The 26,282-nt window shown below is 41.2% G+C and overlaps 1 protein-coding gene across 1 annotated transcript in view; it reads right to left on the bottom strand.

Moving 5' to 3' along the window:
- Positions 1-26,282, bottom strand: part of GCC2 (GRIP and coiled-coil domain containing 2) — a 56,977-nt gene that overhangs the window by 20,459 nt on the left and 10,236 nt on the right. Inside the window, exons 6-17 of the mRNA XM_090021275.1 lie at positions 23,288-25,786; positions 22,658-22,727; positions 21,230-21,330; positions 21,046-21,144; positions 19,058-19,177; positions 14,197-14,361; positions 13,659-13,763; positions 12,354-12,516; positions 11,675-11,775; positions 11,468-11,545; positions 8,036-8,173; positions 2,100-2,221 (exon numbers count right to left, since the gene is read on the bottom strand). Coding sequence (XP_089877401.1) covers positions 2,100-2,221; positions 8,036-8,173; positions 11,468-11,545; positions 11,675-11,775; positions 12,354-12,516; positions 13,659-13,763; positions 14,197-14,361; positions 19,058-19,177; positions 21,046-21,144; positions 21,230-21,330; positions 22,658-22,727; positions 23,288-25,786 — 3,761 coding nt within the window. The remainder of the gene's footprint in view (positions 1-2,099; positions 2,222-8,035; positions 8,174-11,467; positions 11,546-11,674; positions 11,776-12,353; positions 12,517-13,658; positions 13,764-14,196; positions 14,362-19,057; positions 19,178-21,045; positions 21,145-21,229; positions 21,331-22,657; positions 22,728-23,287; positions 25,787-26,282) is intronic.

Here is a 26,282-nt window from a genome sequence, read left to right as displayed (position 1 = left end):
TTCTAGTGTACGATTTGTTTTTTTCTGGTTCTAAGATACTAACCCCAACTCCCAAAAGGAGTATGGGGGGAGGGGGGGGACACAGCTAGGGGAGGGACTTCCTGTGGCAAAGGTCAGCGGTTAGGGGGCAGGACTTCTGGTCCCAATGTGGCAACCACGGGGCAGGACAACTGTCAAGAGGCAGGACTACCTATGCGGCCCTCGACAGCTTGTCAAAACTTGTTAAACGGCCCTCCGCCCAAAATAATTGCACACCCCTGCATTAAGGCTAGATACAGAGAGTCAAAAAGCCCAAGGTTGAATAGATTCATTCTTCATAGGTTAACCTAAGCTGTGTAAACAGACATTGACTTCTGATTCTAGAAATGCAATCACATGCATGTGGTGATCCAGGCCAGAAGCTGGGGGGAGCTAGAGAACACCTCCCAGCCTGCAGGCCACTGTCAAACAAAAAGGAGGAAAGCTGAGAAATAAGCCCTCTGAGGCTTTTTCCCACTCCCTGCTCAAGCTGGTGGGGAGGGCGAGTGGAGGGAGGCAGGGCCATGCCTGGGGGGGTGTGAATCAGGGCAATCACCCTGGGCCCCACACTTTGGCGGACCCTGCAGACCGGGGCAGGGGCGGAGCAGCATCGGTATGGAGCAATGGCTCCACGTCCAGCTGCTCACTACCCACCGCACCATAGGTGGCAGCAGCTTCTCCAGGTCCAGGGCCCAAATTGGAGCAGGGGCAGGGCCCCACATGGGCTGACTTGCCCCAGTCCCCGCACCCTGGTCGGGTCAGCTCTGGAGGGAGGCATGACCAGGCTCCATCTGGCCTGCTGAGTATGATGGGGGAGGTGGTTTAAACCCTGGCTGGGGTCCCATGTGGGTGGGGGAGGGGTTTGAATCCTCCCAACCCCAGCATGCTTATCTGACCCGGGTGTGGCCCGGTCTGGAGCAGTGATAGTGCTCTGGGAGTAGAGGGGTGGAGCGAACCTTGCGCCACTGGAGCAGACAGTACAGCTCAGGGCTGTAAAGCATCCTGGGAAGCTGGAGGACTGTGAGTTAACTGGAACTGGGAAGGGGTTCCATAAACCAGTTTGTCCTAAATCAGTTTGGTGTGATACTACATCTAACTAGGTTTATTTTAAACCAGTTTCAGCCATTTTGAAAGTGGTTTAAGTGCAGTGAACTTCTGTTGTGTTACAGATCTGAACCAATTTCTGAGTGATCACTTAAAGGGGTTTGTGTACAACTTCTGTCCCTAGCCTAAATGATAGGAAAGACATGCTAAAAGACCTCAGTTAGAATACTGTAACCTTAGTCAGACAACATGCACATCCATTTGTGGCACGGCAGGAAGTGTGACTGCATGGATCATGCTTCAGATCCCATTGCACTTCTATCTGCACATATGGTTGGGGTCTTAAAACTCAGAAAAACAAGCCTTAAAAGATGTATACCCTCCACCCCCAACACACAGGCATGCTGTTCTGCTGAGTGTCTTCACTAGGAGCCCTAACTCTAGCTTTCCAAAAGGAGCAACATGAAACACAAAGAGATTTGGATTCAGATTTTAGACCAGTCCTTGAATTTTCCTGACAATCACATTGTTATTTCCATTCTGCCTTCCTTTCTAATGATTTTTGGTCATATGAAAGACCTTATACAAACAAAATAACCTTGCCAACTTTATATTATCATTTATATTACTGTAGCAACTTGGAGTTTTTTCATATGATGGATGCAACTTAAGCATAAAGATTCCTGTCTTCAAAGCGTGCTCTTAGATATTACTTTTAACACTCAAAGCAGTAAAAATATTTGGACTGAAATGGGATACAGAAGTTAATTGCATCCTTTTGGTTTTGTCTGAGTAAACTGTTAACCCTTAATTAAAACATTCTAAGGCTAAAGTAAGATGGTTCTCAAAAAAACTAAACAAGAATCCTCACGAAGATAAATATTTCTACTAAAAAATGTAGTAGACTACAGAAGACTTCCAAACCCCTGCCCTTTTATATAAGCAAGCATAAGACAGAAGTGTAATATACCAGAAATGCCACTTGTTTGATCTGACTAATGTTTGATTAGGGAGAATTAATAAATATAAATGTTTACCTTTCTTGCTTGGCTCCCTCAGTTGCAGTTTGAGAAGCAGACTTATTCTTTTGTTGCTTTAAAACGTTATGAACACGGACTTTGTAACTTTCAAATTCAGAAGTAACAGCAGCGAGTTCTGCCTACAATGTAAAAAAGTAAAACCTACATAATTATGGAACTGACTAATATCCACTTACTGCTCTAAAACCAAATATCTCTGGCTTTTGGATTTATATGCATCTTACATTATAGATCAAAAAATAGTAAAGTACTCGTTGCATTTCTTTTTTGTTTTGATGGATGGGGAATTAAAATGACTAATACATCATGTGAGAGCTGGTTCACTTAGAATGTAATATTTTATAACCGGTAGGCAAAAACCTTTTGGTACAAAGGTATTAAGGTTAGTCACAACAGTTTGTCAGATAGCTTACAAATGCACAATTCTGTCAGATTCCTACAATTACAGCTAATTAAACTAATAAGAACAGATCCTACACTTGATTTGAGCCTTCAAGAGGCCAAGTACTACAAACAGTCATAATCAAAGTCCTTTAAAAATTTGAATTATTAAAAATAGCAAGCTCAAGGCAGGCAAATATGGATGTAACAGACTTTTTTTTCATTCTTAACACATAGCTTTCAAGTTAGTCATTCTTTCAGTATAGCAGACTTTTATCTTCAATTAAAATTATGCTAATGTTTTGTTTTTAATAAGAGAAAAATACACATTTTTGTCTTTGTAAAGGTACACTTTGTTTTGTCATTTTGCTATTACAGTCACTTAACAAAGGCATTCAATTTTTGTTGATAAAATTTAACAAGGTAGCTTCATCTTCATGTATCATGCAGCAGGAAAAAAAATCACTAATCTGACAAGCACCGCTTATCCAGTGCTTAGTGTTGTACATGTTCTTTCTCTTAAGATACCACGTGAGCAAGATTTTCATTCACAGGTCCTAGCAGAAGCCTGCAACTATGGAAATTTAATCTAATATTTTTAAATCTCTTGATGGCAGCACAGGTCCCTTTAGTGCATGTGACACACCATCCTCTGCTGAGTACAAACACTTTGAGCATTCCAGTCAGTCTCTCCTTTACTGCAGCTGGTGGTGAAGCTTTTGTGGAAGAAGTATTTATTTGATTATTTATTACATATTACACTTGTAGGCTGCCTTTCCTGACAAAGGCTCAGGGCAGCTTACAGATGAGAGCAAAATAACTTGCTAAAAAATGGGAGAAACAAAGTAATTTATTTTGTTCTCTAGCCAGTAGATTATTAAGGTAACCTTCAGAACACCCCCACCAAACACAATACCCCAGTTTTGCTTCATCTACTAAATTCCTGGTCAAACAGGAACGTCTTGCACCATTTCTAAAAGATGTCAAAACTCAGGCTCTGATGAGCCTTAAGGCGGAAGAGGTTCCAGAAATGAGGGACTACACAGATGACCTCCCACATTTCTGCCAGGCAAACTTGATGGATTCATGGTCCGCACAAGAGGTGGCTCTTGGCTAACCTCAGGGATCACAAAGGGCATAAAAGACAAGGTGTTCCCCTTTAGGCCTGTAGCCTTCAGACTACTTAAGGCCTTATAAGTCAAATCATCACCTTGAATTTTGCCTGGCGAGCCACTGAAGCACCAGAGTTATGTTCAACCCCAGTCAAATGGTGAGCTGCTGCAGCCCTACATTGTAGTAGTCTAGCTTCAAGATTATGAAGGCATGGATGACTGTGGCCAAATTAGAAAGAAAGGGTTGTAGCCTTCTCTCCAGATGAAACTGGTGAAAGGCATTCCTGGCTGCTACTACCACTTGATAATCCAGGTACAGCACAGGATCTCATTGTCCACCCCAAGGCTGAGAAACTGAAGAAGGACAAGGGGAAGCTAAATTTAATAAAATTTTGGTTAAAAAAGCCTCAACTAAGAGAACATAGCAATTCCACCTGCCACTCCCCCAGCCATGTAGACTGTCCACCATAATCACCTCTGGATTCAGCTTCAATTGGTTCACCTGCATCCAATCTCCAAATGTAGTCAGACACTGGAAAAGGACACAGACTGCGGACTCCAGGTCAAAAGGGAAAGATAGAGCTGTGTGTCATCAGGATACTGATGGCACCTTGCTCCATATCTCTGCATAATTTTACTCAGCAGCTTCATATATATGTTGAACAGTAGGATGGAATCCTAGGGAACAACAAGCTCTCACCTATCACCACCCTCTAAGACTTTCCTGCTAGGAAAGAGCAGAACTGATTAACAAGATACCATAAATACCCACTAGGTCATGTAACCATCATCATGTACCAAAAGCCACTGAAAGATCTAGCAAGAGCAGCAGGGTACAATTTCCCATCAATATCTAAGTGAAGTGCATCAACCAATGCCACAGGCACAGTCTCTGCTATATTTGGGGTGAAAGCCAGACTGAGGGGTCTAGGAATAACATCCAGATGCGTCTGAAGCTGTTGGACCTTCCTGAAGGTTCAATGACCTTCCTCAAAAAAGGATAGATTGGAGACAGGGTGAAGGTATCAAGCAACAATTTCTAGGGTTAGGGCCAGACAACCACAGGCTTAAGAATATCTGGTAACCTGACACCTCCTGAAGAAAGGAAGCACTCGCAAGCCCTTCTAGCAGCAGCCCCAGTTCCCTCAACAGACTTGTGCAAGCCAGCACAGACATGGGTCCCCTTCACCGCTGGTCACCTGCATCCCCTGAGCACATACTTTGCATCAGATGGTGACACCAATTGGAACCAATCCATATAAGCTGGACAAGACAGATCCCAACCCTGAATTCTGACTCCGCAAGAAAAAGTAGCGGTGCCCAAGCTGTACTGAATAAGGGAGATTTTGTCTGCAAAGTAGATGGCAAACTTGTCTCAGCAGACCATAAAAGACTATTTACAGGTGGCGAACACTTGCATTAACCATACCATTCACCACCAAGACCAATTCTACCGGAGGGCACTTTGCAGATGCAATGGCAGTAGAGATTAAAATGCTTTTTTTTCCCAGAACTGCCATGCCATGTCCTTCAAGAAGGATCTATGCCACAATTAGTTGGATTCAGCATGGGATGAGACCCGGTTGTGTCATACCACTTCAGCTGCATCAGCTCCCCTAGATATGGGGGAGAACTATGCCACCATTGCCACAGGAGGAGTAGATGCCCGTGTGCCACTGTCTCTTTGGCAGACTTCAGGTGTGCTATTCCATAAATCAACCAAGCCCTCCACAGATTAGGTGCCAAAGTCAGTGGGAATGTCCCTCCAGAGTTCCAGAATTCTACTAGCTTCATGAGTCTCTGGGGCTGGACCAACTTGCACCGGACTGCACATCAGACATTCCTCCAGGATTTCTGGCTCCTGGAATATACCAATATCTTTTACCAATTCTTTATGTTTCCTACCAGTGGAGAACATGAGTTAAGAGTATTTCAGCCTCACAGTATTTAAAAGACTGTCTGAGGGACACTTGATGCATCTTCATTTTCTCTGCTGTTTCTGCAGCAAATTTCTTAGTGGCTTATCTTTCATATTGGCTTTCCTTTTCTGTTGGCCATTCCTCAATGCCCATTTTTTGCACATATGACATCCAACAAAGCCACACAGCAGTGAACCACGTTAGCGTAGATTTTTATCCAGGATGGCTTACTGCAGTGCCATGATGCTATTACCCACAACATGTAGAGATGTGGAAGGGTAACATCTGTAGACTCTCACACCAAAGAAATTTGGCACATACAAAATTCCAAATCCTTCTAGAGGCAAACCAGTTACACTCCTGTAGGACTGGCTTCATAAGACTTCTCCCTGATGACTGATTCATTAGCAGCTTGAATGAACTTTTCTAACAGCTAGACAGGTCATCTACCAGCAGGATCTACAGCTTTAAACCTGATGCAATAAGGTCCATATGAATTCCATTACTTCTTCTACACAGAAATTGCTTTACTAGACTTAGGCAGGTGAAAGTAAAAAACTCACTTACTTTCAGGAATATCTGGCATCTTTTTTAAACCATCACGAACTAATCAAAGATAGAACGGCATATCTCCAGCTCCCTGTCAGTTTCATGCATTCTGACATTTCTGAAACCTCCAATTAATAAGTCACTTGTACAATGGAACGTTAATGTTGACCTGACAAGGATACTTCAAAAAAAGACTTCATCATGCCATTCCTGTGAACTTACATTTTTCAGGCTGAAGGTCATTTTCCAGATGGTAATGATTGAATTTTGCTGAGTGACTAAGCTTCAGTCCCAGTGACTAACACTTAAAAATTATTGATTTAGTAAAGATAAGATGAAACTTAGGAAGCCACCAAGATGTTTCTCCAAAATGATGTTCCACCTTAATGGGCCTATCATTATCAAATAACTTCGAGGATTCCATCTGAAACCGAATAATACCTTTGCAAGCACCACTCAATTACTTTTTTTTTTAAAACAGTTTGCAGAATATTGAAGAGGATGATGTCTAAATGGGTATCTTATTGCATTCCATGTCATTAGCCTGAAACTAGAAGGCTACGTCAACAATCTTTTGATCAGAAGCAAGGCTACTATCACATCTGGAATAGACGTTTCTATTTCAAAAGATTCTACTTGAACTGCTTGCCATAAATCTACACAGAATTATTGCTCAGTTTAGTTTCCTAAAATGCAAGAAATACAGTTTTGGAGTGTACTGCTCCAGAACTGATTTCCAAGGGAGAGAAGATAATGCTTTGTAATCCTGCTGTAGCCATTTCTTTCAAGAAAGTCTTTTACTTTCATCTGACTACATTTTATACTGCAAAAAGAATCAAATTCCTCTTTGCTTTTATGCTACACACGAAAGGATGGCAACATTTTTGCGCAGAGTGCCAAAAACACCTGCAACTGTGACTCGTAAGATGTTGGCATACAAGGGGCGGACAGCAGGGGAGTCGCAAGGGGCTTGATCCTTGTTGTGGCAGTGCAGCCCCAGCCCCTTCCCTGCTATCCACTCTGAGGATGTGTGCATCTGCCACCAGCAACAAGCTTTTGGCAGCTGCTTGCAGCCTCCCAACTGCCTGCCACAGCTGGCCCAGGCTCTGGGCAGGCTCCTGCTGCCCTCCATGGAGCCCAGCCTGCGTGCAGCAGGCAGTGAGTAGACTGCAAGCAGCTGCACCAGGGTCCCTGGAGCCCTGGCCTGGCTAGCTGCTGGTGGCAGGTGCAGGAGCAACTCAGAGCAGACAGCAGGAAAGGAACTGAGGCTGCACTGCCACAACAAGGATCAGCCCCTGCAGCTCCCTTGCTGAGTGCTCAGAGGCATACATGGCAAGCAAAATGCCTACACATGCCAGAGGGTTGCCTACCCCTGCTATGTGCTATTAACATGTACCTCTTCACATAGTTTTGTCACAAAGTTAGCACCTGTCTTGCTAGTTTTTGTTTGGTATCCAGAAAATCCTGCACAAACGATATCTTCAGAAAAATGCAGCATATTCAATTTGTAAAATTTGCGTTTCTTGAAGATATTACCTTGTAGGACACTCAGTCACACCCTCCTTGCCTGTTTCAGATGTTGGATGTTGTGGCTTGAGAGGCTATTTTCCTGTCTTTCGTTCTCCTTCAAGAGCATGCTAGCTGATCAACTTGAAGTGACTTTTATTTCAGGGAGCTTCACCTCCAGTGCAGTGAAAGGCACCAACTGGAGTGTTCGGACAGCAACATTTATATTCCATAGATTGTGGTGCTGACAACCAGAACCAAGCCTGGTTCGCACTCTACCCTGGTCCTTCTGAAAAGGTCAATCACATTACAAGAAAGGGGAATTCCTGCCAGTCATCTGCCAAAGCACCATGACCCAGAAGTTAGAATCCTGCTCGATGATAAAATATTGAGGGACAGAACTGCAAGGTAAGTAAATTTCTCTCCTAACTCATCTGACTTATTATTTTTGTTGTGAAAAAAATACCTTTGCTGTACTGCACTCTTCTTGTAAAGTAGTAATTTTCTGCTGATAAGTGCCCAGCATTCGTTGATGTTGCTCTACGGACATCCGCAGATGTTCCTGGACCTTGTGTTTTTCTGATGCAAGTTCAGCCACCTGAATCTAAAAATAAACAACTATCATTAAAACTAGAACTAAAATGTATATAAAATCTGATTTTAGAACAGCATGGAGAAACACACGAAGCATATGTACTGGAGCACATTTGAGCAGTAAAACATTTAGCATTAATTTTAATGTTCCTTAAAACACGGGGAAAATATATGCATACAAGAAAAATTAGAATGAATAACATTCCTCCCAAACTCATCATTAAGTGAAATCTGTATTTTCTGTAACCACAAATTTATCATCTGGCAGAAAAATGGTAATTCAAATTTGTACTGATGAAAACGAACACTGGCATCTGCTGACAGTCTGTCTTTTTTGTTAAAAATCAAGTCTAATTAGTACCAAAAGTAGATTTTAAAACTGCATATTTTTCCTGGGTTTCAGATTTCCTAACCCTCTTTGCAATGAGAAGACAAAAAAAGTTAGAAATCTAGATAAGAGCTGGACACTACAGGATTTTACTTTATTGCATCTTCTCTTTCACTACATCTTTTCATCAGGTGGGTGATACTGGAAGAGATTTATCACTGGCCATACCACAGCACTTACAAACCTCATCTGTAGGTGTTTCAAATGTGAGATACAAGGTGGGTTTTTTGGTGATATTTGTATTGAACCAACTGTATGACTGGGAAAGATGTTTTAAAAGCTTTTAGGCATAAACAGCTCTTCTTCAGGTCTCAACTGAAAAGTAATCTGAAGAAGGACACTTTGTGCCCAAAAGCTTGTGTAACGTCTCTCCCAACTGTACACCTGGTTCCTGTCGCTCAACAAATTATATCAAAACCCCTTCTTTCTCATATATTTCCTGAACCATCATGGCTACAACAAAACTCCAACTCTATTACAATTTCAGTGGCTTTTCTGGCTCTCTAAGCCTCAGAAACTCCCTGCTTTGTGGCAGGGGTTTACCTGTTGCCTCTTCAATAGCTCTCATACTGCTTCTGTAGGCTCCAAAAATCCTGCAGCCTTTTCCCAAGTTGAGCCCCATCTTTAATCCATGCAGGATCAGCTCATAGCTTGTCTATCTTCCAGCAGCTGACTTTTCCTGCTACAATACAGACTAGAAAACTACCCCTTAATTTCTGTTGTCTCTGCCCTTTCCTGAGACTCTATGAAAACAGCAGTGTTCTCTCTTAGGATAAAGGGCTAACTCAACCTACCAGCTCATGACAGGTATAGCACACTCCATCATATCCCTACCCTTAGGGATAGGGGAGGGGAAGAAGGGGCAGGGGAAAACCATCAGTTCACATAGCCAGACCAAGGATGGAATCTCTGTACCCTGTCATACCTCATTTAAAAAGTTACTGAGGTAATTACTCCAGAGCAACCCACTCCAGGATCTCAACCTAGAGGTAAGTTGGTGAGGTCACTTTGGGAGAGTCTCTCTCCAACTGCAATCAAGACCTGCAATTTTGATGTGTTGGACAATGGTCAGTATGAATGTCCCCCCAGGAGCCACCTCACCAGCATACTTCCAGATTGGCAACCTAATTGGAGGAACAAACTGGAATGGTGTACTGAAACAGCCTACTTAGGACACGCCACTATCACAATGCAGGTGCTCCCACAGAAATGAAGAATTATCTTTAGCAGGACAAATGGGTGGTCAGAGATAAATGCTAGGCACTGATCTGCAATTTACACTTTAAACTTTTTCTAAAGATCTGCACAGTTCCTAGCAGGGATACTGACCACAGTTCTATTGGACAGCTCCATGAGAACAATATCAATTGTACTGCAGGTTGCTGAAAGTGAAAAATAATCTTTTGCTCAAATGGTTATGAAGCAAAACCTAGAACTTCAAAGAAGAAAGGAAATACTGAGATATTTGTAAATCTGTAACAAAAGGTATTCCCTTGGTTGAAAGAGCAAAGGTAACATTGAGATGCTGGGGCTGCTCAAAGGAAGAGAAGACTTCAGAAGGAGAGCTTTGAAAACTGAGTGACTGAGGCCTAGGAAAGAGTTCTTGTCAAACCAAGGACCTGCACTGCAGTTTACCAATTAGAACTATGACATTTATTACTTAATCAGGATTGGCTACCTAATAAATCAACTGGTAACTAAAAGAATAATTTGACCTCTCTAGTAATATGCTACATCGTTTCTCCATAATGACAGTAAGAAATGATGTTACGAAAAAGAAGAGTCAGTTCCAGAATAAAATTTATTCTCCTTTTACCTCTCCAGGTAAATCCCACCGAAAAGAGGGGTATTTTAAAGTTGAATGGCAGTGGTCCTACTTTTTGAGTAAACTGTGACAGGGAACAACACAGAGATGAAGTGATATCTATTCAACAGCCAATACATGTATTTTGGAACCACAATAACAAAACAAACGCCTACTACAGAAACATTGGTATTTAAAGACCATCAATTAAAAGTTTCTCTAAACATAGAAATATTAGTGTATTACATTAAATAAAGTATTTGAGAAAGTGAAGCAGATAGTGAGAACTAAAAAACCCTCAAGAACAATGAAAAATCAATTACTGTATTTACTTGAATATAAGATGACCCTGAATACAAGACAAATCCCCCAATAATTAGATTCTATACATGGAAAATCTATAAATCTGTTATAATTTTCCAGATAAGCATTGGAGTATTGTATTGAATCTCCCCTGCCACCTATACTCCCCTCCTGAACTCCCAATAGGCTCTGCCCCTCTCTCCCAAACTCTCTCAGCCTCTTTCTCCCCTGCTCCTCACTCTCTGCCTCTTCTCTCCAAACTTCCCCCCAGTCTCTGCCCCTTCCCCAATAACTTCCCAAGTCTCTGACTCTGTCCTCCTCCTTTACTGTCAAATGTTACTCCAACTATGGAAGCTCAGCCCTTGCCTGGCCATGCAGCAGCATTGACATTGCTGATACACCAGGCAGACAATACAGCAGTGTTTGTGCTGCTGACAGGCTAAATAAAAAAGGAGTTTCCATGTGCTTAGTGCCCAGAAGAGACTCCAACCTGAGCTGAGCTGTGCCTGACAATAAGGGGGAAGGAAGGGTGTGTGTGGGGGGACAAAGCTACAGAGGAGAAGTGGCGGGTGGGGGGACAGACCTCAAGGCCAGAGTCAGAGCTCCCCACTCTGCTTCATATGTAATAATAAGATGAGGAGCCTTTTTCCCCATGCTGAGCTGGGGGGGGTGGACCTCATCTTACATTCAAGTAAATATGGTATCTCTCTTCTGTACCAGCATGTTTACTTTTCTGTTGCCCACAGTCTTTCTTGCTGTATAGTAGAGCTGATACTGTGTAACTCATGTAATAATAAATAGTTTCTTGCCTTATAGGCTTCCACTTGCTGCTGACTTGCTTCTAGCTCTCCTTTTAATGATGCTTGAAGCATCAGATGCTCATTTTCCTGCAAGATAACAAAATCTAGGTTAATTTAAAAACTTTATCTTTTGTTAATTTGAGAAACTAGACTTGTAACTAGATTATAAACATTTGATTTAAATATGGTGGCATATGCAGCAAAATCATGACTTACAGTTAGCTTTGAATCTGTTAGTTCTTTTTTGGTTTTCACCAGCAGTTGTTTTATCTTGGTGTTCCTTTCCTCATACTGCTGCACAGATGACTGAAGGGACTCTAATGCAAAGAAACAGAGGTGAGGAGAAGGGATAAAAGATTCCACAGGCCTTTTATTATAAAATGGGAAAAATACGTCATCAAAGCTTTCCAAAAGAGTTGCAAACAAGCAGGTCAACATAAGGTCAATCACTGCAGATAAATGAGCTAAACGTAAATGTATGGCAAAATTTTAAAACACATTGCTTTTTGTTAATTCTTGCATGTGATGCGATTTTACCAGCAGTCTTCTGACTCTCATAGCTTCATAAAGAGAGTACAGAAACATTACCCAGCAGCAGTAGGCTTAAGTTAGTTATGTAAGAAGTGCAGTTTGTTTACTAAGGTATTCCCTATTAGTGTAGTGCTTAGCAAACAAGTGGAAGATGAACATGACTACCTAATTTAATGTAAGAACGGAATGTTGACAAGTCATCTTCCCACTATTTTTTGGCAGCCTCTCTCTCTCGTCTACTGTGGATGCTACTGAGAACGTCAAGAAGTACAGAAAAGATGTTTTAAAAGCTGTTTGCTCTCCTGTCTTAGATCCGAGATGTCTGGCTGTATACATGAATATCAAGTATTACAATTTTACTCACTTATTTCTTCCTGCAGGGTTTCTTGCTTCTGCTTCTGAATTTTGATCTCTTGCTCAAGGTCTTCAATTCTGCTATTTTTATCTGTAATCTTTTGATTAAGTTCTTTCACAAATCGCTCATAATCAGCTATTTCCATGTCCATCAATGTGCTCTTCTGTGCGTCCTGTAGGTTTTAGGTTTAAGGAATTGCTCAGAAAACTACAGTTTAAGATTATTCAGCCAATTTAAAGATGCACACAAACACATTTGCTGCTGGATGCTGCAATAATGAATTGCTGTTCATTAATATTTATCTGCTGCCACCCCCAGCTAGAACCTGTACTCACAAATCAAGATTTTGATGCCATGGACAGACATTCATTGTAGTACACTAAGTGCAACAGCATTTTGTAGCGCTATGAAAATAAAGTGCTACGGAGGAGGAGATGGGGACCATACACGTTCAACCCTCCTAGTTGGAACATTACAAATCACCACAAAGCTGCTGCTGGGGCACTAGCTGTCTTTGGGGCAGCAGCAGCAAGTTTCTCTGACACTGCTGGGGCATCCAATATCCTTATAGCAGCCACAACTCCCTCTACCACTGGGGAGCGACACCAGTTCCCAGGCAGAAATGCTGCTTCCCTGGGTCAGCAATGGGCTGTGACAGTGAGTAAGGCTCCATCTCTACTCCTAGCAGGCTGTCAGGGAGCCAGCTGCTGCCCTGGGGGCAGCTAGTGAGCAGAGCACTGTGGGACGTTGGGGGACTAAGAGAGGTGCACATGTGGTGCTACAAAACAATGCTACAGAGAAGTTTCTTTTTGAAATAGGAACATTTCTGTAGTGCTGGCACCATTTGTATAGCACTACAGTGGACGCGCACATCTGTCCCCTTGATTTTTGTAGTGCTACAAGGGCATTTGTAGTGCCAGAAATGCAGTGCCTCTCTGGGGCCTCAGATACCAACAATAACCTCTTAGCCAAAAGTGAAAAATGGAAACAACTTATGGTGACAATTTTAATAATTTTTCTGACCATCACTTTGTAAAGACTGGCCATCAAAAAAACAAGGCTAGATTTGCCATTAAGGCATGGGACTGGGATTCAGAAGACTTGGAATTCCCATTTTTGTTCACAGTTTTTGGAATTAAAAGGGGTTAGTAATAATTTGTGTATTTCCCCATCTATACAAAGGGGTAAAAAATTCCACTCTCTCATCCTTTGCCTCAAATGGTTTTTAAGCTCTTCAGTGTGGGGATGGTCTATCATTCAGCATGCAGCACAACTGGAGCTCTAAACACATACCGTAATGCAATGTTACCCTACCTTCCTTGCCAGCTCTAGCTCCTGCATAGTTTTCTGAAGATGTTTCTTTTCCTTCTGAAGCTGAATCTGAATTTCTTCCAGTTCTCTTAGAGAACAGCTGTGGTCCTGAAAATAGGTGTAAATGCTCCCTTAGAGTTCAAAAACAGTTATATTTTGTGGTGTGTAGCACAAAATCTGTATCAGCATATTACAAGGATGAGTGTTATTTCAAAGACACCCATCCTAACAACATAAAACTCATAAAGATTATAAAATGTATAGAGGCAATAAAATCTTAACATACAACCATAAAGTTCTGCTCTGCTCTAACTGATGGCCTTGTTGAAGCTCTTTCAAGAGCAAGAATAACCCTTCAGAAGGACAGTCAGGCAAAATAGGATATTTGATCCTAATCTGATCTGATCTATAAAGAACAAAAAATCAAACCAGCTGGATTATTTTAAAAACAACACTGCAACCTTTCACAAAACCTCTCTTTAAATTCATTCAGGAAATATTCCATGTTCCAATTTTTATGGTCCCAAAACACATCATTTACCTTTATCTTTTGCTCTTTTAGAAGTTTTTCAGCTTCCAGTTCTTTGTCAACTTTTACTTTTGCTTTCTGCATTTCCAGTATCTGTACTTCTAAAAGCTTGGCATTAGATTGTAAAGTTTCAATACGAGTTGTAAGGTCTTCATTAGCAGAGCGCAGCAGGTCTTGCTAGAATGATGGCAGTAGAAAGATAAGAGTTGAAGTCATTCTTGACACTTCCAGGTAGGACTTAAAGGCAGTACTAAGAACAAGGGACATATGACCCCTTGGCAGCCTGTATACTCCTGAGGATAATAAATGAGAGGATAAAACCAAGTCCATAGTTTTAAGTAAAACTGGGAAACAACTTGGCTTAAGAACTGGTGATATAGTTCGGACTCCCGGAGCACACTTGTTTAAAATCTACTGTCACAGTGATGTGGTAGCTTTTTAAGGGGATGGAGAAATTTGGAAAAGCATGACTATCCTTCCAAGAATAGTTTGTCATTAATATTATTATATCATGCTGAGACAGACATTGTCTCTTAAATACAGCTGCCATATTTTGTGAACTAACAGCATCAATTTCTACTGAAAATAGTTACTTAGAATCATTTAGTGTTACTTAACTACAACGGATAAACTGGCAGTACTAAAGCATAGGTAAAAAACTTATTTCCATCTGGATGAGGGTGGCAGATGTTTACACGGGTTTGTTTTGAGCCAATGACACGCTTCCTATATTGTCTGAGAGTTAAGGAAATCAAATAAATGACAGTCAAAAAGCACTCATGGAGATAATGTGTTGCTTGGGCTGGGCTCTACTACTCCAGCTGAGCAGGGAGCAGAACGCGCACCTTTCATAGTCCTACACGATGCTACAGGGACATACAGACTAATTCTGAGCAGTCTGGGTCAACCAATCAGGGCTGCCTTGTGTACTCCTGCCAACTCTTGCCAGGCAAACTGAGGGAGCCAGTAGAGCATGGGGACCCTGGCTTTCCAGCATCAGCACTGCAAGCTCTCTGCTCTTCAGGGACTTGGCATTCTAACATCTACTCAGGCATCTTTGGGCATGTTTTTCCCCCAGAAGAACAAACCCAGGAGCATTCTCCCAGGTCATTTGAATATGTGCATGCAGCCTAAATCAAAGTATTCCAACCAGGGACTAGATATAAAAAGCTCCAAAAGACTAAATTTTCTGGATTTTTTTTTATTTGCCTATAAAAATATCGTTACACTCAGTGCCTCCCAAGAGTTGGGAGAGGGTGTAAATCTAACTCAGTATTCAAATTATTTTAAGTTTTTGAAATTTTGGAGGTGGTATAGTTTGAAATATCTAGTATTGATACCAAGCATTAGAGAGAAATTCTTGACCCTTGCTGACAGCTGCTATTATCCTTGTACAATAGAAAGGAGGGACAATATTAATAAAGGCTAGATACAAATCTGCACTGTTTATTAGAGCTGTGCAAAATTTCAGCAGCCGTTTCACTTCGGAGGTGTTTTGACCCATTTTAGCACCTGAAACACGAAATCTGGAAAAAAATGAAAGACTCCAAAAACATCTCCAAAACATTTCAGAAACAGTTTCAGAGGTGGGCTTGCGGGGAAAGAGAAACTCAGAAGAGGGAGCAGGACGGAGTGGGGAAGGGCTGCTCTGATACTGATTTCATAGATTCCATAGACATTAGGGCTGGAAGGGACCTCGGAAGATCGAGTCCAGCCCCCCGCCCAAAGGGCAGGAAGTCAGCTGGGGTCATAGGATCCAGCAAGATAAGCATCCTATTTGCTCTTGAAGGTGTTCAGTGTAGGTGCTTGAACCACCTCTGATGACAGGCTGTTCCAAACCGTGGGGGCTCGCACAGTAAAGAAATTCTTCCTTATGTCCCGCCTGAAATGGTCTTGCAGGAATTTATAACCGTTCGACCTCGTCATCCCTTGGGGCGCTCTGGTGAACAAACATTCCCCCAGATCCTGGTGGTCACCCCTGATAAATTTATAGGTGGCCATCAGATCACCCCTGAGCTGGCACTTTCCCAGGGTAAAGACCCCATGGCTCTCAGCCTGTCACCGTAAGGTCTGCTTTCCCGACCTCTGATCATGTGCGTGGCTCTTTTCTGGACTCTCAAGCTTCTCCACATCTCTTTTGAATTGTGGAGCCCAAAACTGGATGCAGTACTCCAGCTGCAGCCTCACCACGGCTGAGTACAGAGGGAGAAGGATATCCTGGGATTTGCTTGAGAAGCACCTATGGATGCAAGCCAGTGTTTTGGTAGCTTTACTAGCCACAGCATCACATTGCAGGCTCATGTTCATCTTGTGGTCAATGACGACCCCCAAGTCTCTTTCTTCCATAGTGCTAGCCAGCGTAGCACTGCCAAGCCTATAAAGGATGCTGCAGGTTTTTTTTTCCAAGGCGGAGAACCTTGCATTGTTCAGTGTTAAACACCATCAGGTTCTTGTCCACCCATTTTTTGAGCCTGTCCAGGTCAGCCTGGATCACCCGCCTGTCTTCTGGCGTGGATGCTTTGCCCTAAAGTTTGGTGTCATCATTAAACTTGGCCAGTCCGCTCCTGACTCCAATGTCTACATCATTAATGAAGATGTTGAACAATATGGGTCCAAGGACAGAGCCTTGGGGGACCCCACTGGTCACATTACACCATGATGAGTGACTGCCATCAATTACTACCCTCTGGGTCCGACCATGGAGCCAGTTTCCCAGCCAGCGGATCATGGTGGACCCAAGGCCACAATTGGCCAGTTTTCCCAAGAGGTGATCATGGGATACCAGATTGAAGGCTTTTTTGAAGTCAAGATATATGGCATCAATCTCTTCTCCCTTGTCCAGGTTGATAGGTCAACTGGTCATAGAAGGAAATGAGATTGGTCAAGCAAGACCTACCCGCAACAAACCTGTGCTGGCTATCCTGTAGGATGTTGGCGTCGGCCAGTCCATTAAGGATGGCCTCTTTAATAAACTCTTCTAAGATCTTCCCCGGGATAGATGTCAGGCTGATGGTCCTATAGTTAGCTGGCTTCACTTTCCTCCGTTTCTTGAAGATAGGCACCACTTTGGCTTTCTTCCAGTCTTTGGGCACTATACCAAAGCGCCAGGAGTTTTCAAAGATCTGTGTCAGAGGCTGGGCTATGATGCTCACCAGCTCCTTGAGTACCCTGGGTGTAGATTGTCAGGGCCGGCTGACTTGAAGGTATCCAGCTTCTCAAGGTGTTCCTTCACGAGGTCAGAATTAATGGAGGGCAGGGGATCCCCCCCACCAGGACCTCCCTGTCCCATAGCGGGCAAGGGCGCCCCATGGGACTGATGAAAGACTGACACAAAGTACCCATTTAATAGGTTGGCTTTTTCCTGGGCTTCAGTTGTCAGTTGCCCCATCTGGTTCAGCAGGGGTCCAATGTTGCCGTCACTTTTCCTCCGGCTCCCCTCATATCTGAAAAAGGACTTTTTATTGTCCTTGATGCTCGAAGCTAGTTGGAGTTCAGCTGACATCCGTAGCTGGCCAGTGGCTGTGATCTGTCACTCAGATCCCTTCCAATCCCAGTGCTCTGGGGGAAGGAATGGTAGCCTTCTGTTATCCCACACACAGATCTAGGGGCCCGCTGGAGGCTGGGGCTGGACGGGGCAACCATGGGGGCTTCTCCTGCAGCTCCCCCTGCCAGGGCAGAGGCAGACACAGCTGGCGGAGCTGCAGGAGAAGCCCCCATAACTGCCCTGCCTGGCCCCAGCCTCTTGGCACCAAAAAACAAAAGAGCTCTGCACTCACTGGCTGGAGCAGCAGCAATCAGGGCCTTTGAGGGCTCGTGGTACCACGAAGCAGCAAGGAGACGGTGTGGATCGCCCACCGGCTTGGCACCCGTACGGCAGCTGTTGCATTGTGTGGGTGCGGTGCGGCTTGGCAGGGTGCCGCACACTGTTTGGGAGCTGGGGTGGCTCTACCTATAAGCCAGAGCCCGCAGTGCTCAATCCCAATGGCTTCAGCTCCCAGACAGCATGCAGCTCTGTACCAAGCTGTGCTGCTCCTGCACCATGGGGCAGCTGTTGTGCTCATGCCAGGCAGAGATGGGGGCAATCCCGGCTGCCCCAAACTGCCCCATGCTATGGCTCTGCCATGAGCCCCCAGAGGCCCCGATCGCTGCTGCTGCAGCCAGTGAGTGTGGGTTTATTTTTTGGCTTTTTTAAGTGCCAGGAGGGGGATGATGGTGGGCAGGGCAGCCATGGGGGCTTCTCCCGTGCCTCCCCCAACCTAGGGAAAGGCAGGCACAGCCAAAGGAGTTGTGGGAGAACCTGCAGCTGCCCGGCTGCGCCTTCCTTTCCATGCCCTATCTGAATCAGCACTGAAACAGCCTTGAAATTCCAGAACAGGTTCAGCCAAATCAAAACGGAACACTGATCTGAAATGAATCATTGTTCCTCTGAAACAGACGAATCCAGATTGGAAACAAAACAGCCATTTTGCACAGCCCTGCCGCTGATCTATTACGGAGGACTTTAACACTTACCTCGGCAGTGAGTGTGGAATAGCAATACTTTGTGTCTGCTCAAATGCACTTAATTTCAAGTTTCGGCAATTCTTGGCTATGACAACTACCGCACATTCCAGAACACTAGATATTTGAGACTCAGAGATATCCAAACACTGTTCTTATTCCTGTTATTTTAATTATTTTCCCAATCCAAATATTGCAAATAGCATAACATCTATCTCGTTAAAAACAACTTTTGAGCAAAACTATCGAAAGCAGAAGCAGGATTATGAAAATTAGGGGGATAATTAATATAAGCACCGCTGCATTAAATTGGTGACACAAGATCAACTCCATCTATTAGAACCAATAACTGCTCAAGTACAATATAATTTACCTGCTGAGCTGATGTCTGGAATTGTCTTGTAATGTCATCTACCTGACGTTCAAGGTTATTTGCTCGATCCTTTTCAGAATCCAGTTGTTCTGCTTGCTTATCATATTCCAATAGGAGATTCTTGAAACATTAAAAAAACCACTTGAAATGTTGTTAAAAACATAGAAAACTATGACTCACTTGTAATAAAAAGTGTAAACTACACTTTTACTTTTTGCTGTTTAGTATCTTGCATCTCTTATTGTGATATCAGAGGGTGCATCTACATGTTCAATTAATGCACCATGATTAACTTTGGCACAGTTTGTGCCAGAGTTAACAGCTCCCAGACACAGCATCTATACATGCACCTGGGACCGCAACAGTTTGAGCTGGGGCAGAACAGCCCTGGGCTGGTAGGAGGCTCTGGGAGTCAACCCTGGGCTCCGGGTCGCCGTGTTGGGCAGCAGAGGGGCCAGCTGGGACACAAGAGTGTCCAAAGAACAGAGCTGTGTGACTAGACAGCAGGAGGGGTCTGGCACCCTGCTGCCTGGGTGCAATTTACATCTGAGCCAGCATTTACATGTGTGTTTAGGTTCAGTTATTTTCAACCCCGTAATACTGCCAGGGACAGTACTCTCTCACAGCAATGAAAATAAGGTTGCTGCTGTCTAACAGCATCATGTGTAGACTGTGACACTTTACACTGAAGTAAATTAGTCTACTGTGCAGTTAAGCACATGTAGATGCACCAAGAAATACTAATGGTAAATTAAAGTTGTATTTCCATTCAAGGTTGTGGTAGAAACAAACTTAAAGTTTTCCTTGGTAGATTTATGCTGTTTTACTTAGTGACATGTACAATTGAAGGATTTGACTGAGGTGAGGTCTGTTTTTGGAGTAGGTAACTGTCTGTTACATAAAATATGTTTTGAACGTAATTTCATGCATCCTTCTTAAATGGCAGGTCACTAAGAGAACTTGTTTTCTTTTGGCCATGGGGGCAAAGACACACAGTTGGAACCTTAAATTAACTGCATTAGCACAAGGCCTTTCCACATGTAAAGCCTTGTTTTCTTTGGCTAAGCTTAACACCAGAATCCAAAGAGTTCTAATTAACCTTGAAATTTACATTTCAAATTGATTGGGTGAGAAAAGAATGCCATTTTTGCTGACATTGACTGGTAGAACTTTAAAAAAATAACTCTATTATATCAATATTTTATTAGAAATGTTGATGATGTTAAAGGCAAATTTTAGAGAGGATTTGATGTTTCCAGGAAAGAATTTCTCTCATGAAAGTGTTCCCAATATTACTTATCCTTGTTTGACCTTTCTGGTTGTGTTAGAAAGAATGTCAACTGATGCTATTCAGGTTCCTAATGAGAAAATACATTTCTGAACATTCCATGTCCCACGTTACAACTTTACAAGTCCAGAATGTGCACGAGGTCCACATTTCAAAAAGTATGGTTAGATTTTCTTTTTACATATAATTCTCATGCAAATTTTTTTTTTTCTGCTGATCAATTTAAGCAGAAAGACTTTCTTTGTAAAACAAATATCTTTGCTGGGCAGATACTGATCATGGAACTTTTCAGTATAAAAGTCAGTATTTTTTTAAGTTTATAATGGAAACTCTTGCTGTTTTAAAAATATATATTGTTTAGATGCCCTACAGTAAAAAGGCCACACTACATGCAAGTAAGAAATATAGTAAAAATTAAGATGTATATGTATGTGTTTATATTCTATATAGCTGACAGGAATAGTTTTACCCATAACTAAAGAACAGTTACTTCTCAGATGAAACTGGCAATACTGACAACACATCACAACCATTTAAAGCAAGGGAGGAAGAATGTTGTAATCACACATGGAAAACTGGTAGCCTGAGTATTATACAATTAAGAAGAGTTAGACAGAAAATGGAGTTAGGACTACAGTGTTATAATCAAAAAGAATATTTTCTGATAAATCTATATTTTTGAAGATACAGTACAACTTACCTTATAGCTTTCAGCTCCGTGAATGATATCCTTCATAGAAGCAGATAACTGATCTTTCTCCAATCGTACCAATTCTAATTCTTCTCTAAGACCCTGGATCTTATTATAAAGAACACAGAATTATGCCATAATTAACCTTGTTGTGCATCAGAAAACTCTTCAAATTAAGGTCTCAAAAAATTACCTCTTTTCTGCTGGAATCCAGTTCTTTCTTTGCTTTCACAGCAACCATCTTAATTTTGTTTAACTTTTCTTTTCTCTCTGTAGATTCCCTTTCCAGCTTTACTAAAATCAAAGAAAATAGTTCATCTGAGCAACAGAATAAAATATGCATGTGCATTTAAAAGGTCCTTCATACAAAGAATGATAAGCATTCAATATCAGTGAAAAACTGGAAGACATCTGTAGTATGTCTATACAGTGCAAGGCAGCACTACCCAGATACCTCAAGTTAGCTCTGTGTGTACAGTAACTCTAGAACAATAGCACGGTGCTGTTTGGGCTAACAAGGAGTAGGGATTAACAGTTCACTGCAACACTGTGCTAATATAGCTGTTTTGCAGAGCTGACCTGGGTATTTCTACACGGCACTGCCTTGTGATAGACATACCCTCAAACACTTCATTCAATCAATCTCTTGAAAGCTTTGTTTGGAAGCTCACCTCATTCTGTAATTCACTTTTTTTTCAATTTGGTATCACATCTTCTCAAGCATTTTAGGATAAGTGCCTTGGTCATTTCCAATGCATATTTCTACAGTAAGGGTGTGGTGGCTCTTCTTGAATCAGTTCTAAGGACTCCAAACTGTACAACTATTTCCCACTTTAAGAAAAGGGAACAAAAGGGTGCTTGACCAGAGGCAATTACCCCTAGGCTTCATATGATCAAATGACATCCACAGCAATTAAAACTAGGAGGGGTAAATGAAACCCAAGACTCCAGAATAGAATAATACCTTGTAAGCAATGAAGCCAGCTGCTAATATTTGCCAATTTTTTAATGCTTTGTCTGTTCCCTGATATGTATAAGTGATTTGCTAATATAATTTTATTAGCCATGAATGTATATGGTCGTTTTGCTTATTTCTAAATGGAAGAGACAGTAATCTAAAAAGAACTTCTATTATAGGTACTTTAGATTCTAAAATATTCCACAAGAAATCTATTATTTAGGTTACAACCCTCCAGTGAAACTCAATAGGTTTAATTTCCACCTAGGTCTAGTCTTTTACTACAAGGCTAATGGAATGCCCTGGGAGCCTAGCTTTACTCTTTAAAAAAACTAGAAGTAAACTGTTCAGTGGTACTATAACGGTTACCAATTCATAATAGTAGTAGATCCTATCTCCTGAATTGTAGAGTTATGCAAGCTGTAGTCAGTCATGCATAACCCATGATATAAAGAAACTGAGTATTTTAGAAAAAGTACTGATATTGGTAACAGACATCAGCATTATTTAGCCTTCTTTTTGGATATAAAGAAAGCAATCCTTTACTTCCATAAACAAGTTAAAGATGAAAGATGAATTGTGTTGATGCAGAGGAAAAGGAGGCAAGATTTTTAAGTAAGTTTAAAAATTAAAACTGATTAAATCAAAGGCCATAAGTTGTACCAATTTTTTCTTGAAGCTCTGCTACTGAAGACTGTTGGTCATTTTTCATAGTCAACTTCTCCACTAAGTCCTGTATCATAAACAAAGGTAAATGATATATTACAAGCATACAAGCATTTGTGGTGTCTGCTATTTCTCAGCAAGACATATTAAGCAGCCAATCAAAAATAAAGTTAAAAGCCAAAATCTAGTCTATTTCTATATAAACAACAACAAAAAGGTGTGTTTCCTCAATAATTAAAAACAAACAAAAAAAAAAACTTTAAAAGAAGGAGAAATCATTCTTGCAACAGCTGTTTTCCATCCAATTATGTCAAGAGCAAGTAAAGAGGGCTCAAGTAATTCTGTGCAGCTGTTGTTCCTCGGTCACTATCAGACACCAACCAACTTTAGATATAAGGAAGTTTGTGGTAGCCCTGGAAGTTATTGTAAACAGAGCAGGGGAAATAACTGATCTAACACGCACCTTAAGTTTTGCTCATTTAAGATAGAGTCAGAATCATAGAGATGGAATAGATAACCTTCCCATTAGATAATTTCTTCCATCCCACCGATTAATAAACAATCAGTCATTCTACCAAATACGGCTTTAGAAGTTTAGTCTATGTACTTCAATAACAAAAATATAACCTTTAGAGAGTTCAGTTCCGCTTTCACGCTTTTGAGTTCAATGTCTCTTTTTTCTAGAGTGAGATTTAAGTTTTCTTGGTCTTCTGTACTAGAGTCCTTCTGCCGCTCTTGGATTTGATTTTCATAACTAGCAAGTTTTTGAAAGATCTCTTCTATGTGAACAAGAAGATCTTGGTTTTCATTCCGTGCTTTCTCACTGGCTCTCTCTAACTCCTGGATGTCCAGCTGAAGTGCTTCTTTTTCTGACAAAGCTCCTTCCAGTTCTTCTTTTAAGAGACCTTTTTCTTTTTCAAAATCTTGAAGAAGAGACCTAAGTTCTGAATACTGAGCAACATTTTCTTCCTGAAGCCTCCCTATCTCCTGCTGCAAATGAAGAATCTTTTCATCCTTTTGTAAAGTCAGGTTCTTTTCTTCCTCTTTCATTTTCACTAAGTATTCATTTGCAATTTGTAATAAATTAACAGCATCACATTCTTTATCGTAATCTGAAAATGCGGACCCCAATTGCTCAAACAGAGTGTGTAGCTGAGTTCTGGCAAGGGATTTATGTGTTTCTTCACTTTCAAGTAGTGCCATTAAGCGGTCTTTTTCATTGACAGCTTTTTGTAGTTCCTTTTCTAACCTTTCCACTTGTTCTTTAAATACCGACCAACCCTCCTTCTCAGATGTAATTTTTTCCAGGTCTCTAGTTAATCTGTCTTTTTCTTTACTGACTTGCATATTTTCCTCCTGAAGACTACTTGCTTGAGATAAGAGACTCTTGTTGTCAAGCAAAAGAGCTTCAGTTTTTCCCTCCAATTGCTCTAACTTGTGGTTATTCTCATTTTTCTCTATTAAAGCTGCATTTAGGCTCTCCGTTAATTCCTCTACCTTTTTTCTCAGTTCACTGTTACACTGGTTAACAATTTTTGCTTGTTGTTGAAGTTCTAGAACCCTTTGTTGTTCTTTCTTGCATGCTTCTTGAAGGTTTTCAATCTCTTCAGCACAGTTCTTCACTTGATTTAAGATACCATCTTTCTGAGTGTCAAGAACAATCAACTTTTCTTCCAGTTCTTTTACTGCATCCTCTTTTTGATGGAGACAGGTCATCACTGACTCATTCTCCTCTTGAAGCAAGATTATTTTATTCTTAAATTCTTCCACTTCTGTTTGTTTTGATGATAATTTTTCTGCCTCCTCCTGGAGACGATTCACAGTTTCAAGAAGGACATCCTTCTCATTGAAAGCAGCTCGGAGTTTTTGTTGTAGCTCACTGACATCAGAAGCTTGTTGTTGCCTCATCGTCTCAAACTCCCGGCTGATTTTTCCAGCAGATTCTCCCAATTCTGTTTGTAGAGTTTCCAGCGTTTCCCTCAAGCTCTCATAATTGGACACTGCTTCTTCTTTCTCCTGCATGAGCTTTTGATATTGTTCCTTAAGCTCCTGTATTTCAAAAACTAATGCCATATTTTCTTTTTCTGAACTTGATAATAAAGTTTCCTTTAGTGCAGACATGTCTCTCATATGTTGGTTTCTCAGATTCTGAATTTCTAAGTTATGTTCTTTTACAGTGATTTCACATTGGTATTTTGTTGCTTGGAGATCAGATTTTAGTTTTTCAATTAAACCACAATAGTCTTCCTTAGCAAGCTGCAGTTCATTAATTTTAAATTCCAAGTCTTCTCGCTCATGAAAGTATTCATCCTTTGTGTGCTGGATTTCCGCTTCCAGTTTTAATTTAACATTACTCATATAGGTCAGTTCATCTTTTAATATACTATGCTGAGATTCCAGTTCTTTCAAGGTACGTTCTAAACACCTCACATTTTTTTCCATTTGTGTTTCTGCACACAGGTCCTCTTGTGTATCTATAACATTAATTTGGTTCTCTTTATTTTTACTTAGAGCTTCTCTTTGGTGTTCTTGGTCGCACACAGACTCCTCATTACTACAATGGAGATTGTCCCTTATGCTCTTCTCTTTTATCAAAAATTGTTCTGCCAAATCTTGTGTTAGCTTATCTATCTGTTTTAGCTTTTCTTCATTTTCTTTAGCAGAGGTTTCAAGTTGATGCATCAACTCTGACACCTCTTCCTGGTGTGCATTTTTTAATTTTATAAGGTCTTCCTGTAAATTATTTATTTCACTATGGGAATGCTGAAAATGACTTTTGATAGTTTCTTGCAAACATGCAATTTCTTTATTTTTATTATCACTGATAGCTTCTAACTCTTTGTTCAGATGCAAAATCTGTTTCTCATACACAGGCTTAATTTGCTGGACCTCTTCTTGTAGTTTTTTCATTTCTTCTTCCTGGTTATGATAAAGTTCAAGCTGTTGCATAAGCTCTTTCCATTTCTTTGTTTCTTCTTCTAGTTCCTTCTGTAGTCTGGTCAGGTCTTCATTATATATGAACTGTGATCTTGCTATTTCTGTTTTAAGGGCTTCAATTTCTTTCAAGTAATCAGCACTTGACTCTGCTAATTGCTTCTGCAGTTCTTCTATCTTTGTTACAGCAGTCTGAAAAAAACATTAAATACAGACAGATTTAGATATGGGAAATATACAACAATATTAGCACATATTATAGTCTCACTTTAAAAAGTCTATATAAAAAAGCATTTGGACTCGTTATTTGTAAATTGCTGAGTGGAAGTTTAACACTAAATTGATTAAAAATTATAAAAATATAAATTATTAATTTAAACAACTATGAACTTGGCGACTCTGATCTCCACATCCTTTATGTATGGCCAAGGAAATCTGGAAAGAGATTGGAGATAAGCCCTTGATAGCAATTACTGTACCAGAACAAGATGTAACCTATTACATTTATTCTTACAACATGAAACATATTAACAGCTTAAACTTGCAACATGTGAAATCTACAGGTCTATTTTTTTAATTTTTCGTTGTACAGATGAATAGGGACACATAAACATTAAGAATATAACGTTTGCTGAAAGAATCACGGTCAACGGCTAGAATGCAACTAACAGCGCTTGCAAAAGCAGAG

This window comes from Crocodylus siamensis, chromosome 1 (genome assembly GCF_052110815.1).
Source record: "Crocodylus siamensis isolate JL-2025a chromosome 1, ASM5211081v1, whole genome shotgun sequence".
NCBI classification, from domain to species: domain Eukaryota; kingdom Metazoa; phylum Chordata; order Crocodylia; family Crocodylidae; genus Crocodylus; species Crocodylus siamensis.
Note: the sequence above shows the minus strand (reverse complement) of the source record. Positions and strands in the feature narration are given on the sequence as shown.